This window comes from Pan paniscus, chromosome 18 (assembly GCF_029289425.2).
Source record: "Pan paniscus chromosome 18, NHGRI_mPanPan1-v2.0_pri, whole genome shotgun sequence".
NCBI lineage: Eukaryota > Metazoa > Chordata > Mammalia > Primates > Hominidae > Pan > Pan paniscus.
The window spans coordinates 3,957,061-3,972,262 of NC_073267.2; the positions used below are offsets into that span (position 1 = coordinate 3,957,061).

The window sequence follows — 15,202 nt, forward strand, 5'->3', positions numbered from 1 at the left end:
TAAGCCAGGTAGTTTATAAACAACAGAAATTTTTTTCTCATAGTTCTAGAGACTAGGAAACCCAGATCAAGGTGCTGGCAGATTCATTGTCTGGTGAGGGCCATTTCCACAATGGCACCTTCTTGCTGGGTCCTCACAGGCTCGAGTACAGTGGGCCAATCATAGTTCACTGTAACCTCGACTTCCTGGGCTCAAGCAATCCTCCTGCCTCAGCCTCCCAAGTAGCTAGGACTACAAGCACCAGCCACCACACCGAGCTAAATAAATTTTTTGAAAAGATGGGGTGTCGCTATGTTTCCCAGGCCGGTCTTGAACTCCTGGCTTTAAGCAATTCTCACACCTTGGCCTCCCAAAGCACTGGGATTACAGACGTAAGCCACCACACCCGGCCTGCAGTCTCTTTTATAAGGATACTAATCCCAATCATGAGGGGTCTGCCAAAGTCCCCACCTCCTAATAACATCAATTTAAGTGTTAGAATTCCAACACATGAATTTTTAGGGTACACAAATATTCAAGCCATAGCAAGAGGAAAGAGGGAGTGTTTGTTGATAGCATCAGCAATTGCATGGATGTGGCCCCACATACTGGAGGCAAACAGATCAGGGGCTAAAAGCATGAGTTAAGGGCATGTGTTTTGATGCCTGAGAGACATCTAAAGGACGATCTCCTGTAGGCACCTGAATATAGGAATCTGGAGTACATAGAAGAGAAAATGGAGCTAGACCTAACGTGAGGTCTTTGTAGCCATGGAAGTGGCTAAGCTCACCTGGGGAGATACCATTTACCAAAGGTAAGCCGAGGGTACATTCCAGCTAACTAGAAGCATGTTAGAATTTGGCTGTAGAGAATGCCAAAAGTCTAAGAGATTGGTACTGGTTCTAAAGAAAAGACACTCTACCCAGCACAAGTGAGATGTACAAAGTGCCCATTTCAACAAGCCAGAGACACACATGGTAGTCAGGCCCACAGCTCTGCATTGCCTAAGTGAGATTAGAGCTGGGACGGTGGCCCGGAGCTGCTTCTCCAGTCCTAACGCCTAGAATCATGGGATGGAGATTCGTGTTAGTGCCCGACAGTCACACCCATGATACCCTCCTGCTGATGCGGAGGAAGAGACCTGAGGAGTTCCTCCGCAAACGCTCTTACCCGTACTGCTAGATTTACACGGAGATCACCTAGCGATATGCAGTGGATATGGCCAGGCTCATGGCCAAACCCCACCACTGGATCTCCACCGTTCACCACAGCCCACTTACCCCAGGAATGCGCAGGCGCTGCCGGAAGCGGGCACCGGAAGTGGCTCGGCTCGTGGCTTCCGGTTCCTCACCAGTGTGCCGCTGTAGCGCAAGTCATCTCGTTGGCACTTCCGCTGACCCGTGCAATTGGTGGCCAAGCTGGAGACCCAGGATCTCCCTGAGGCCGCGCGAGGTCTTCTGGGAGTCCTACTCACCACATCCGCTACTCGGAATCCAAGCTTTAAGTGGCAACCCGTGCCAGGCAGTAGCTGCTCTGTGAAGACAGAGGTCCTTGCCCCTGTACTTCTGTGTACAGCAAAGACGAAAGGAAATTGAGGTCTAGCGCTAGCTTCCCAGAATGACGCCAGAATTTTCTGCTGAGTTCCAGGGAGCAAGCGATTTTACTTCCCTTATTAAGTAGCACGAAGTCATTCACTGTCTGTCTCTAAACCACAATCCTAACAGTCTTCAAAATTAACCTGATTGCCACCTAAAACCACTTAAGTATTTTTTTTAAAAAGTTCATTTCATTGCCATCATCATAAAATAGCATTTATTAGAAGCCAAATTGCACATTAGACGTAATCAATAACTTCAGAGCTTGCAAACTAGAGCGAAGACTGATGAGAATACGTCAAAAAGAGTAAGACCCAAAACATTAAACAAACAGTATAAGTGTATACAATAAATAGAATTCTGAGGTATCCAAAGGAACTGGAGATTACAGCACATTCTTACGTTTACACAGAAGAATATTTATATTGTATTCCCCCCCTACAGACTTAATGCAAAGAGGACTGTCAATTTTAAAAGACAAAACACCTGTACTACTTAGATGGGCCTTGGAAAGATGGGTAATGGTTATCTTTGAATCAGATCAATAGCTCTTCTAAATTACAAAACTAAACCAGATGAATACATACACTTCTAATGTAATGAACATCATTTTGTTAAACAGATGGTCAAAGCAAAAACACTTTCCTACTAAAATCCCACAGGGATAACAAGTTTAATGAACATTCAAAATAGACTATTCATATGAACTATAACCTGCTATGTCTCCCTTTGTACACATAGGCAGTAAATTGCAGATTACTTTGATCAAACTCTGCAGTTTCAGATTGTATGACATCTTATGCTGCAGTCACTAGAACATTGCCACTTAATTATATGGAAACTCAGGAGGCAAAGACTCAAAATGGCATTTGCTGTGAAATGTCATTTGAGTTTTAACTCCCTGAATTACTGGGTTAGTCATTTTCTATGTTAAATGAGGAGGTGTCAATAGACTACCACCTGTAGCAACAAAGCTCTAAATAAAACTATTCTGAGTCGACCTCATTCAAAACTACATTCCACAATTTCTTAAATTACAAAATGTAAACTGCTGACATCTGAATTCCATTGGAAAAATGCTGTTTTCATCAATGATGACTGTTTAAAAGACTGTTTAACTATTCCAGCAATCATGTTAAGGAACTGTTGGATATACATTTTCATCACTGCATCAACAACAAAAACAGAGAAATTTGTCTGAGTCAATTTATTCAGCACAAAGTTTTCACTCTCATAGTGTGATTTCCATGCTGCAAAATGCAGTTAACCAATCATTCATAGCAATAAACTCTTGCATTTAGTTTTTCATTCCCATATTAACTTTTATCCAGTATTTGTGAATAGCACCTAACATGGTAGGCTAGTATCTCTGAGTTAATGACAATTTTATGGAATTTATCTCCATCAGTTGACACTGTAAACAGAAGGGTGAAATGCCATCATCATAAAAAGCCTGAAGCTCACCAGCAGATATATCTTTTCCTTCAATTCCCTGGGGGTAAAGTAGCTTGCATTACATCTAGCAAATGTATTTAAGTACAACTGCACAATAAGCACAACTGAAAATATGCCTCTTTCACAGTAACTGACACTTCCGGGGTTTTCATTTTTTTCTGCATACTAATCATTAACAGTATTATACCAAAAAGCCATTTTAGTTCTACCCACACGTATGTTAATGTTTCTGAAAAGGGCTATTTTTTCTAATCTTTTAGGAAGTTTGTCGTAATCTTCCAAAATCTGGAGAAAACTGCAAAAAAAATTAGAGGTTAATTGTGAAGGAAGACTCGTGTGGAAAGGCAAACTTCCATATTAAGGTGCAGAACAGGATGTATGGCACAAATTCTCACTTTCTGCTATATTTTCTAGGAGCCAAAACAAAAATGACAGCATACATCTTTTATATCACCCCCATTCTGTCCAAGTGCCTTCTAAGATATTCCCCTCTACTTCTTTCTGCAGCAACTCTGCTAATCCAGACCTTTCCCAATTTCATCCCCCATCCTGTGACTCATTAGATCTTTGACTGAACTATTAGGGCCCCTGATATGTGCTGATGAGGCACCTGCCAGTTTCTCCCAGAGGGCAGAAGCAGGAGAGCAAGGAGGTGGTGTTCTTGTTATTTAACAAAGGTCATGGTATCTCAGAGTTGCCTAATAAGTAATCTAACTGGAGACTATCTTTCTACACATTTCAAAGCACCTCAGAGAAACCTGGAAGCTGGTGTCCTGTCTCCTAAGAGTGGAGACATCAGAAACAAACAGCCAAAGTCTGACCTTGACATACAAAGCAGCACATAGTCTCAACTGTGGATCTGCAAACAAGAAACAAGACAAGAATGACAAAGAGAGAGAGAAACTCTCTCTGGGTTAGGGATGTTTTTGTTAGTTTCAGTTTTTCTCTCACCTGAACAGTATCTTCCTGCCTCTACTCAGTAATAAGAGCTTAGCTGAGTAGCCAGCATTTTTTGTATATATAGTCCTCAATCTGCTGTTCTGTAGGACCACCTTCTGCTACCTTCCATGTAATTAGTCCTCAAGAGTCCTTTATCTTTTCTCCCAGCAAAAATTCCCAGCAACAATTCAATTTTAGCAAATATTGTACTTTTATACTGTCTATTTAAATAGAATGAGAGCATTCTTCCATCCTAATCAAAACCCATGTAAACACTGTTTTGCTGATAGGCATACAATCGACTTTACTTTAATGAGAAATTGTATATGAATCTATATTTACAACATTCTGTGGTTAACATTAATAACCATACTATTTAATAATATTTTGCTCCAATATTTATCTATAATAGCAGTATCTAAAGATCTATATATTATCAAGTATTTTGGTTAAAATCTAACAATTTTCTATATGCATTTTCTTTGGAGATGGAGAGGAAATGTTATGGGTGTTTTTTAAAAAACCAAAACCCAATTAAGACCTTCAGTATTGTACTCTGCCAAGTGTGAAATCTCTCATCTGATTAGAGGGACAAGAATTCAAACCTGAAGTCCTGGAGATTCTTCTGCTGCTTTGTAACTGTATATGTTAGTCAGGCTTTGGGTACAGCACAAAGGGAATGAAGGGGTTCCAGGATGCAAGCACACAGAATCGCCTCCACGAGGACCACCCTCACCTATCTCAGCTCCCCTTTCCCTGGCTGCCTGCAGTGCTACTACGTGGTGCAAATGCCAACAAATGCCGCAGTCTTGCAGACTGCATGGCCTTTGGAGTCAGAGAGACCCAAGCTTAATGTCAGTTTCACCACAATGTGATTTGTGTGCTGGGCAAAGAACTGACTTTACCCTCTGAGGACTTCAGTTTCCTCGTTTATGAAACAAAGATTTTTTTTCTCTGTCACAGATTCTGAAGATTAAATTACATAATATATCTAAAGTAGCTAGCATGCTCACTGAGAAACAATTACAATTATTCATAGTAAGACAGGTAATGTGCTTCAGTAGCGATTTGGAGGCAAATCTTAGAAAAGAGCAAGTACTTCTCCCCCTCCCCAAGTCAAGTCCAGCCTCCAGAAAAGGGCTGCAGTTAGACTTCCAAAACTCCTTGCAAACAATTGGGTCCTAAATGCCAGTATGTGCCCCTGGCATCAGAACCATGACAGAGAACTCTGGATACTAATGGCCATCAAAATATAAACTAGTCTACCCATTTGGGAACTTTTACAGGGCAGAAAAAAACTTCTAAATGCCTATGGGAATTCACATGTAAAACAGCAATCTTATACAAGTATTACATTCAAATAGTTATAGCAAAAAAAAGTATAAAACATATAAAAGCATTTACTTTCCTAGATATGTCTGCAGAACTGGCAAAATATAAATAAATTCTCCTCGTCTAAAAGTTAGAAACTACGTAAACAAAATTAAAATAACTTTAGCAAGAGCCTTCATTTTAATGAAAATTGAATTTAAACAAAAGTTGTGTATCTTTTTCTGGCTCACAGTTGTACAGTAACTGAGTTCAAATCCTGGGTTCATTCACTAGTTTAGTGACATGGATTTTGCGCCCCTAGTTATAAAATGGAAATGATACTGCCTAAATCAAGGTTGTGGTGAGAATTAAGTATTACATGGGAATGTGTGTAAAGTGCTTAGCACATTGCCTGGGACATATACAGTAACTGCTTCCCACCATACAGATACTGAAAAGCCCAATCACTAATAACAAGTTGTTATATTTACTTTACGTTGTGTTTTTTATGTGAGTTCGCTTATGAGTAATGAGATGCAAATTCGACTTGAAAGTTTTCCCACACACGGTACATTTAAAAGGTTCCGCTAGCATGTGGCTCTTCTGGTGGCATGCAAGTTCTGAGTCCAAAGCAAAACTTTCCTCGCATGTTTTGCACTTATGGGGCCTTTCCTCTGTATGAATGTTCTGATGGGAAATAAGCTCAGAGAAACAAGGAAAGGTCATGTCACAGTCAGGACACTGTAAGGGCTTGAATTTTGAGAAGGAGAAGAAATTGTCCCCATCATCGCTGCAGCGTTCAGAGTCCTCGTCGTGGCTCTTCTCGGAAAGGGCAGGATATAAGGACTGCCTGAAGCTCTTCATGCATTTAGTGTGCTGGTACTGGGGGCCTGATACGAATGTTTCCTCAGGCAAAGCAAGATTTGGTTTCTCATTAAAATGTTTATCACAGTTAGTAGATTCGTAGGCGTTTTCAGCACTGTGGCTTTTCTGATGCTGTGCCAATCCTGGGAGCCACATAAAACCTCTACCACATATGCTACATGTATAGGGCTTCTCCTTTACATGGCTATTCATGTGTCGGGATAGATGAGAGTGCTGACGAAAGCTGGCACTGCACTTGGCACACTTATAAGGTTTCTCACCAGTATGGATTCTCCTGTGTGTCCTCAGGTTGGCTCTATGATTGAAGATCTTTCCACAGTCACCACATTTATGTTTTTTCTCTCCTGAATGAATTTTCTGATGCAAAAGCAGGTATGAATGATCGCTGAAGTTTTGGTCACACTCAGGACATTTGTACAGATTTTTGGCTCCTTCCCAGGGAGAATCAAGAATTTCAGAAAGTGTGTTGGTTCCTAAATATTCAGAGAGTTCTACTAATGGGGTGTGGTTTTCAATGGTAACTAAAAGGCTGACGACCCTTCTCTTGTAAGTGGGAGTTCCACTTAATATTTTCGCTTCAGGGTTTCCAACTCCATCCTCAGAGGATTTTTCTGGGTAAGGGACAAGGGGTGCAGCCATGGGGTACTTTTCTAAGGCAAGCTCGTCAAGTTCCATAGACTCTAGGCTTAACTGCTGATTAATCTCAGGCTTGCCTTCCTCTCCTGTTGATAAAAACAAAAGAAAGCAAAACATAGACAATATCTTCAAGGGATACTGGGGAAAAAGTAAGCTAAGGTAGTTACAAAGAGGACCAGGAAACTTTAGAAGGGTTATTCTATAACCCAGACACTAACCACACAAAATCAGGACCAAGCAGACTCTCCTGGCCTCCCAGAAGATCCAGTTTTGGGTGAATATCCAAAGGTAAGGAGGAGAGAATAGCTATAACTAAGTCAGAGTCCAGTGGGATAGGTACTAAGGACAATCTCAGTAGCAGCTATCTAGAGGTGAACTTTTCCATCTAATCTATTTAGGCCTCAAGAGCCTTTCATTTTTGAAGCTATCTCAAGTGACAGCAGAACAATTAACAATTGGAAAAAAGATTAGGATTCATATTTATCAACAAAGAGAGGGGTTGGGCAGTGTCTCACGTCTGTAATCTCAGCACTTTGGGAAGCTGAGGTGGGAGCATCACTTGAGGCTAGGAGTTTGAGACCAGTCTGGGCAACACAGTGAGACCCCATCTGTACAAAAAATAATTTTTAAAAATTAGCCAGGCATGGCTATTTTAAAAATTAGTGGCACATGCCTATAGTCCTAGATACTCAGGAGGCTGAGACAGGAGGATCACTTGAGCTCAGGAGTTTGAGATGTGCCATTGCACTCCAGCCTAGGTGACAGAGCCAGAACTTGTTTCTTAAAAAAAAAAAAAAAGATGACAGCAAGAATGAGTGGGAAAGAAAATAATTTTTAAAAAGAGGCTGGGCGCGGTGGCTCACACCTGTGATCCCAGCACTTTGGGAGGCCGAGGCGGGCGGATCACGAGATCAGGAGATCAAGACCATCCTGGCTAACACGGTGAAACCCCATCTCTACTAAAAAAAAATACAGAAAATTAGCTGGGCGTGGTGGCATGCGCCTGTCGTCCCAGCTACTCGGGAGGCTGAGGTAGGAGAATGGCGTGAACCCAGGAGGCGGAGCTTGCAGTGAGCCGAGATCGCGCCACTGCACTCCAGCCTGGGCGACAGAGCGAGACTCTGTCTCAAAAAATAATAATAATAATAATTAAAAAAGAAAAAAGAAAAAAAAGCAATCAAGTGAGCATTTTTCTCCCATAACAAAGAAACACACGGGTTATCAGAAATAGTTTTATTATCACCAGGAGAACTCTCCAAAATCTCTTTACTCCTCACTGAGGAAAGATCAAGGTAGAAGGCTGTGTGTACTGCATGAAAATAACAGCCAATCTACTTACAAGGATGGCTGACAAAACTAACATTCCTGTGTAATATTTTCCAAGTATTCTTCAGTTATAAAGCAAATATATCAATACAAAAGGAACTTTTCTTTCCAGAGAAACAAAGTTCTACAGTTTTCCCAACTCACTGACTAGAAAGGGCTGCAGTATAGTTCATGGGAATCCAAACAGTACCAAGTGGTTTTGCTGATTTGAGGGGACTGAGTTCAGAGATCAGGGACGCCAAGGCAGCTAGAATTTGAAAGCAAAACAGCAAAGAGGCAGCTGTTCAGAAAAAGAGCTCAGGTCATCTACATGGGGTCCCCTTAAGACTTTCCTGAGGCTAGGTACAGTGGCTCAAACCTGTAATCCCAGCACACTGGGAGGCTGAGGTGGGAGAATTGCTTGAGCCACGGAGCTCGAGACCAGCCTGGGCGACATGGCAAAGCCCCGTCCCTACCAAAAAAAACAACAAAAAAAGACAAGCATGGTAGTGCATGCCTGTAGTCCCACCTACTTGGGAGGCTGAGGTGGGAGGACTGCTTGAGCCTGGGAGGTCAGGGCTGCAGTGAGCCGTGATTGTGCCACTGCACTCCAGCCTGGGTGACAGATCAAGATACTGTATAAAAAAAAAAAAACCCCACAACTTTGGCTGAGTAGTAATCTACAAGTGCATGAAGAAACTACCCAATGCCGTGGAAAGAACCACCTAAAAGGAATAACAGAGCAATAACCAGTTCATGTTGCCTCCAGCCAAAGTGGAAAGACGTAAGACATTGAGCAGCAACGTCCACGGAAAAATATTGCCTTAGCAGTAACTCAAATAAGTCCTAGCAGAAAGGTTGATCTGAACCTATCCTAACAAAGCAAAAAAAAAAAAAGCACACCTTGAAACAGTCAAACTGATTCCAAGTAACTTAACTGCCTCCCACAACAAAGTCCAAAATATTTTTAAAAATACAACGAAATCCTGGGTCCAACAACATAAAATTCTTAATCTAACATCCAACCAAAATTTACCCAGGAAGTAAAGAAAATATAGAAAATATAACCCATAACTAGAAGACAAATCAATCAATAGAAACAGACCCAGAAATGACATCAATGTTAAAACTAGCAAGAAAAAAAAGTTTAAATAACCATTATAAATATACTCCATACGTTTACGCAGACGGAAGACAACATGAACATGATGAAGAGAGAAGTGGAAGAAACAAAATACGAGTTATTCAGAATAACTAGTTACTCTAGTTATTCTTTTCTGACTAGGATTGAGTATCTCAACTATTCCAAACTATTTAGAATAACTACTTAGAATAGATAGTTTAGATACTCAATCCTAGTCAGAAATAAAATCTAGTCAGGCACAGGAGTCCATCTGTGTATGGTTCCCCTTAGGTGAGTAAGGCATAGCACCCCTTAAGAGTAAATCAATCTCCAGTCTTTAGCAAATGATAGTGATCGATACTAATGGGATTTCCCAAGTAAAATTGTAAACTGCAACAAATGTTTGTGAAAGATTACCAAATACTGCCATCTCTTGTACTAAACCACAGGCACTGTACTAGACTGAATTTTTGTCTTTAAGAAATCATCTCGGCCGGGCACAGTGGCTCATGCCTGTAATCCCAGCACTTTGGGAGGCCGAGGCGGGTGATCACAAGGTCAGGAGATTGAGACCATCCTGGCTAACACGGTGAAACCCTGTCTCTACTAAAAATACAAAAAATTAGCTGGGCATGGTGGCGGGCGGCTGTAGTCCCAGCTACTCGGGAGGCTGAGGCAGGAGAATGGCGTGAACCTGGGAGGCGCGGTTTGCAGTGAGCAGAGATCGTGCCACTGCACTCCAGCCTGGGCAACAGAGCGAGAGTCTGTCTCAAAAAAAAAAATCATCTCATATTTTAAAACTTTTTCTCTCATACAATTATCACCTCCACATAAATTACTGAGGGACAGGTCCCACTCCACCATACCACCATCTGGATAAAGCATGAAGTTCTCCTCCTAGAATTGACAAAAGTTCCAGATGCAGGAAAAACAATTGCCTTACCCATCAAAGCCGCAACCTCCAAAGACTCTTTTGTACCATCTTTGCTGAGGGACCTCTGGGCAGGGTGCAGAGTCACGCACTCCTCTTGAGAAAAATACACAGCCAGATCCTCAAAGAGCATTGGTCCCTGAAACACAAGAGCCTGCGTCAGCAGAAGAGGGTGGAGGGTCAGCCCCTCACTTAACCTAGGAAGGATGAAAAGAGCTAGAAACATCAGATGCACGGGATAAAAGGGCTTGGTGTAAAAGGTTCTTGAGTGCAGAAGTAGGGTAAATGGGTTCTAAGGGGTGGGGTGAGGGTTGGGAAGAAGAGAGTAAACATGGACATACATTTTTAGGCAGTGGTACAAGGACGGTGGACTGTGAGAATTATTGTCTATCTTGAAAGAGAAAAGATGAGGGAACAGCTCTTAGGGAGGCAACCATTAAGTGAGGATGCTCTAACAAAAGGAGAGGTTTGGGGCCGGGTGCGGTGGCTCATGCCTGTAATCCCAACACTTTGGGAGTCTGAAGGGGGGCGCAGATGACTTGAGGTCAGGTGTTCGAGACCAGCCTGGCCAATATGGTGAAACCCTGTCTCTACTAAAATTACAAAAATTAAGGCTGGGCACAGTGGCTCACACCTGTAACCCCAGCACTTTGGGAGGTGGAGGCGAGTGGATCACCTGAGGTCAGGAGTTCAAGACCAGCCTGACCAACATGGTGAAATTCTGTCTGCACTAAATACAAAAAATTAGCCAGGTGTGGTGGCGCATGCCTATAATCCCAGCTACTTGGGAGGCTGAGGCAGGAGAATCGTTTGAACCTAGGAGAAAGAGGTTGCAGTAAGCCGAGATTGCACCATTGCACTCCAGCCTGGGCAACAAGAGTAAAACTCCGTCTCAAGCAGAGCTTGCAGTGAGCTGAGATCGCGCCACTGCACTCCAGCCTGGGCGACAGAGCGACACTCCATCTCAAAAACAAAAACAAAACAACAACAAAAAAAACTCTGTCTCAAAAAATAAATTAAAATAAAATGAAATTAGCCAGACGTGGTGGCATGCGCCTGTAGTCCCAGCTACTTGGGAGGCTGGGCCAGGAGAATCGTTTGAATCCAGGAGGCAGAGATTGCAGTGAGCCGAGATCGCGCCATTGCACTCCAGCCTAGGCGTCGCAGCGAGACTGTCTCAAAAAAAAAAAAAAGAAAAAAGAAAAAAAAAAAAGAAAAGGAGAAAGTTGGGCAGCCCAGGAAGAATCATAAAGAGATAAAGGTTACAGGATTCTCCCAACATCCTTCCCTTTGCTATTTCCTCTCGTCTCCATGACACTCATTGCTAAGCTCACTCCAGCACTTCATCCAGGCCCACCCCACCTTCTCTAACGGTGTGATAAATGAATCACTTGGGATTTATTATTACTCAATGAGTGTGGAGTCTAGAAATGTGCTTAATTTAAAAATTCATTCAAATTGGAGAAGTACCAAATCTGTAATTTTGGGAACCATTCCAGAAAGTCACTTTTAATCCTAGCACTTTGGGGAGCCGAGGTGGGAGGATAGCTGGAGGCCAGGAGTTCCTTGGCAAAGCAGCCAAGACTCCATCTCCATAAAGAAGTTTTAGGCCGGGCGCGGTGGCTCACACCTGTAATTCCAGCACTTTGGGAGGCCGAGGCGGGCGGATCACAAGGTCAGGAGATTGAGACCATCCTGGCTAACACGGTGAAACCCCGTCTCTACTAAAAATACAAAAAATTAGCCGGGCGTGGCGGCAGGCGCCTGTAGTCCCATCTACTCGGGAGGCTCAGGCAGGAGAATGGCATGAACCCGGGAGGCGGAGCTTGCAGTGAGCCGAGATCGCGCCACTGCACTCCAGCCTGGGCGACAGAGCGAGACTCTGTATCAAAAAAAAAAAAAAAAAAAAAGAATTTTTAAAAGTAGCCAGACACTGTGGTATGCGCGCCTCTCAGATACTCGAGAGGCTGAGGCGCAAGGATTCCCTGAGTTTCAGACGGAGCTATGATATCAGCACTGCACTCCAGCCAGGCAAGCAACACTCCAGCGACAAGGCCAGACCCTATCTCCAAACAAAACAAAACAAACAGATAAGACATTGAGAAACTCTCCCAGAGATTCCTCCACAGGGCCCTGCTCCCAGTTGGTAGTTCTGAAAGAAGGAAGTTGGTAAACCACTATGTGTGTGGTCTTGGAACGAAGAACACTTGGTCAAAGGGCTATTTGGGGCTCAGGAGCACTCCTACCACAACAGGCATGCCCAACTCTCCTCCAAAGGAGGGGGTCAGGCAGAGACCGAAAGCAGCAATAAACTTGGACGAAAAAGGTACCTCGACTCACCTGGGCCTCGGGCGTCGGGGGCATGGACGCCATTTGGCGGGTGGGGAATGCCTTCTTCAAGACGCCACAGGGACTTCGTGACAAAGCTGCGGGGGGAGAGAACAGTTCTTAAAGGGACCAATTCCGCTGCCAAGTTCCTCCAGTACCCCTAGCCTCCCTCGATTCCCCCCGAACCCCCCCTTAAAAACCTACGCCGACTGCTCCTCCTCTTGGCCCGGCCTCGAAAGGGGCCCACTTACCGCTCTGCGGTTAATAACAGGCCTCGCGCTCCCTGACAGGAGCTGCAGAAAGCGACGCCGGACCGAGACGCGACGAAGAACGCAACGGCCACTGCAAAACTCCCACGCTCTCATGCTCCTTTACGCAGGAGCTGCGGGAAAAGCCGCCGGAAGCGGCCCGCCCCCAGCCCTATCCGCCATCCTGCCCTTTGATTGGTCGGAGTTCTCCCGAAGGGGAAGTCCTTCTTTTGTGTTGACCAATTGAACACCTTAACCGAGGACCTGTAGCCACTGGGCAGCTGCGAGAGGTAGTTTTCCTCCTTTTCTCTAAGCAACCATTTCCGCTTCCGCTGGCGGGGTCTCCTCCGTGAGCTCTGGGCCTGTTTGCCTGCTGAAGTAGTCTTAGGGTGACCCCAGGGGGACGTAATGTTTCCGAGAAGGACAGAAAGAAGACTGGGAGACACCGGAACTCGAAAGAAAATCGGTAACAAAATGTGGGTTCGGCCAACAGTGCCCTGTAGGCCTGAAATTTCGGTCTGGCCAGAGCAAGGTGATTGAGAGGGCGGGGGTTCGGGCCTAGCCTGGGCTTGAGCTGTCCTTTGTGTCTTGAGCGGATGGTGGGGCCGTGGAACATGAAGGAGTATCTTTGTGTACGTTCACAACGTTCACATCGGTGTAGGCCAGGTTGCTGGACTCTGACTCAAAGTGTTATAGAGGCATTACGTATTGTACCCGCAGCTGCAGCCTAACCGAGCTGCGTCAGCTTCCTAGTCACAGAGGATCCCACGCGAGAATAGAGCCATAGGTTAGCGTCGTTGGACGTTGTTCGCCCCCGGATACCTCACATGCAGCCTACCCTAGAGCCAGTCATTTCCTATTGTGTGCTGGGGGAGGAGGGAGTGCCCTGGTGTAGAGATTTGGAATTGGAAAATTGAGCTCCTCACCAAGCTCTGCCACTGATTGGTTGGTAATGTTGGCCAGTTTACAACTTTGCTTTCCTCAGCTGCAAACAGCTCAGAGTGCCTGTCTGGGCTAACTCAGAGGGTAATTTCAAAGATTATAAGATAATGTAAGTGAAAGAAATTGCCAGTTTATAAAGGTGTTTGGCGAAAAAAAAAGACGAAAATGATAGGTACCTTGATAGAAAAGCCTGAAAAGTCTCAACATATTTCCTTATTCCAGTGCCAGGCACATTCCTGTATCTAAAAGCTTAATGAATGGCTGCATGGTTATTAAAACAATATTAGGAGATTTGACAACTTAGGTAATGTGATTTTGTGGAATATCTGATAGGATAGTTTCAGCTACAAGTAACAGAAAACCCACCGAAAGGATGTTCAAAGAGCAGTTACAGGTTGGTTAATTTGGTGGCCCAGTGACAACATCAAGGTCCCAGTGCTTCTGTGCCACCCTAAGCATGTTGGTAACGTTGACAATAGAATCCAGGTAAAATATACAGACATGTATTGTGTCATGTACCCATCCTAAACTAGTTATTACCAAGAATAAATATCATAATTGTTTGGGGCCCATCATGCTTCAGCCCCTGTCACTAGGGGAAGGACCTAGCCTCCCTTGATAATCTACCTGCACAAAATCAGGGCTTTGTTACAAATGAAAAAAAGAGATGTGGAAAATAAGTTAAATAAGAAACTAGCAGTATCTGCCACAAATGATATCTCTTGACAGCTAACTAAGAGCTAGACCTTGTGGGGATGGATCACAAAAGAGGTAGCTGTGAAGTCCCAGTAAAGGTGCTTCCAGGACAGGTGGAAGAATGGTAAGAACAAACTTGCCTACAGGCTAGACCAGTCCAAAGCATATATGTTGAAGAAGAGCTAATAGCCTGTATATGAAGGTGTAAGTCAAGGAGATGTTCATGGTTGAGTCACTGTGGTGTTCACGTAGTCATCTTTCCTTTCTTGGTTTGTGCTTATCTTTTTTTTTTTTTTTTTTTGAGACAGTCTCACTCTGTAGCCAGGCTGGGGTGCAGTGGCACAATCCTGACTCACTGGAACCTCTGCCTCCCGGGTTCAAATGATTCTCCTGCCTAAGCCTCCGGAGTAGCTGGGACTACAGGTGCCCACCACCACGTCCGGCTAATTTTTTTTTTTTTTTGTATTTTTAGTAGAGATGGGGTTTCATCATGTTGGCCAGGATGGTCTCGATCTTGTGACCTCATGATCCACCTCGGCTTCCCAAAGTGCTGGGATTACAAGCGTGAGCCACCGCGCCCAGCCTATTTAATGCTATTCTTACATCAGCAATGTCTCATTGTGGTCTGAGATTCTCCTTATCTGGATTTGTGGCTCTTTCACCAAGAACAAGAGACTCCCGTGGCTCTCTTCTTTAAATCCTGTTGCTATAATGACAAAGAAATAAACACAGTTTCCGATGCTTTGAAATGAAGCATGTGGTATTAACTCAGTGGATTACCAGAGAGAGAGGTATATACCTGAAATGGGAGAGGAAAAAATCTTCCCTA

At 43.9% G+C, this 15,202-nt stretch overlaps 2 protein-coding genes across 6 annotated transcripts in view; one reads left to right on the forward strand and one right to left on the reverse strand.

The window, feature by feature from the left end:
• Positions 1-1,774: 1,774 nt before the first annotated feature.
• Positions 1,775-13,447, reverse strand: ZNF597 (zinc finger protein 597). 2 transcript variants are annotated; one of them, XM_003815149.6, is made up of 4 exons: positions 12,739-13,447; positions 12,500-12,585; positions 10,172-10,298; positions 1,775-6,886 (listed from the first exon to the last, which is right to left on the reverse strand). In XM_003815149.6, exons 2-4 carry the CDS (start codon positions 12,530-12,532, stop codon positions 5,772-5,774), a joined length of 1,275 nt encoding a protein of 424 aa, XP_003815197.1. In that variant the 5' UTR covers positions 12,533-12,585; positions 12,739-13,447; the 3' UTR covers positions 1,775-5,771. The 2 variants fall into 2 exon arrangements, with proteins under 2 accessions (XP_003815197.1, XP_054956732.1); XM_055100757.2 differs by having other exon boundaries at positions 12,692-12,746.
• NAA60 (N-alpha-acetyltransferase 60, NatF catalytic subunit) overlaps positions 13,063-15,202 on the forward strand; it is a 43,842-nt gene continuing 41,702 nt past the window's right edge. For 2 of the 4 annotated variants that reach the window (XM_008968031.4, XM_055100758.2), the window contains exon 1: positions 13,063-13,201. Coding sequence is in view for 1 of the 4 variants with exons in the window: in XM_055100758.2 (XP_054956733.2) it covers positions 13,144-13,201 (58 nt within the window). In the remaining 3 variants the exon portion in view is untranslated. Of the gene's footprint in view, positions 13,268-15,202 lie in introns of all 4 variants that reach the window. The other 2 variants (XM_003815143.5, XM_008968032.4) reach the window with 2 other exon arrangements.

Coding starts and splice junctions, on each gene's coding strand:
- ZNF597 (XM_003815149.6), bottom strand. CDS start 12,532: ATGGCGTCCATGCCCCCGACGCCCGAGGCCCAG. Junction 10,299..12,499: donor CCCCGACGCCCGAGGCCCAG/GTGAGTCGAGGT, acceptor CTTGTGTTTCAG/GGACCAATGCTCTTTGAGGA. Junction 6,887..10,171: donor GGAGGTTGCGGCTTTGATGG/GTAAGGCAATTG, acceptor TTTTATCAACAG/GAGAGGAAGGCAAGCCTGAG.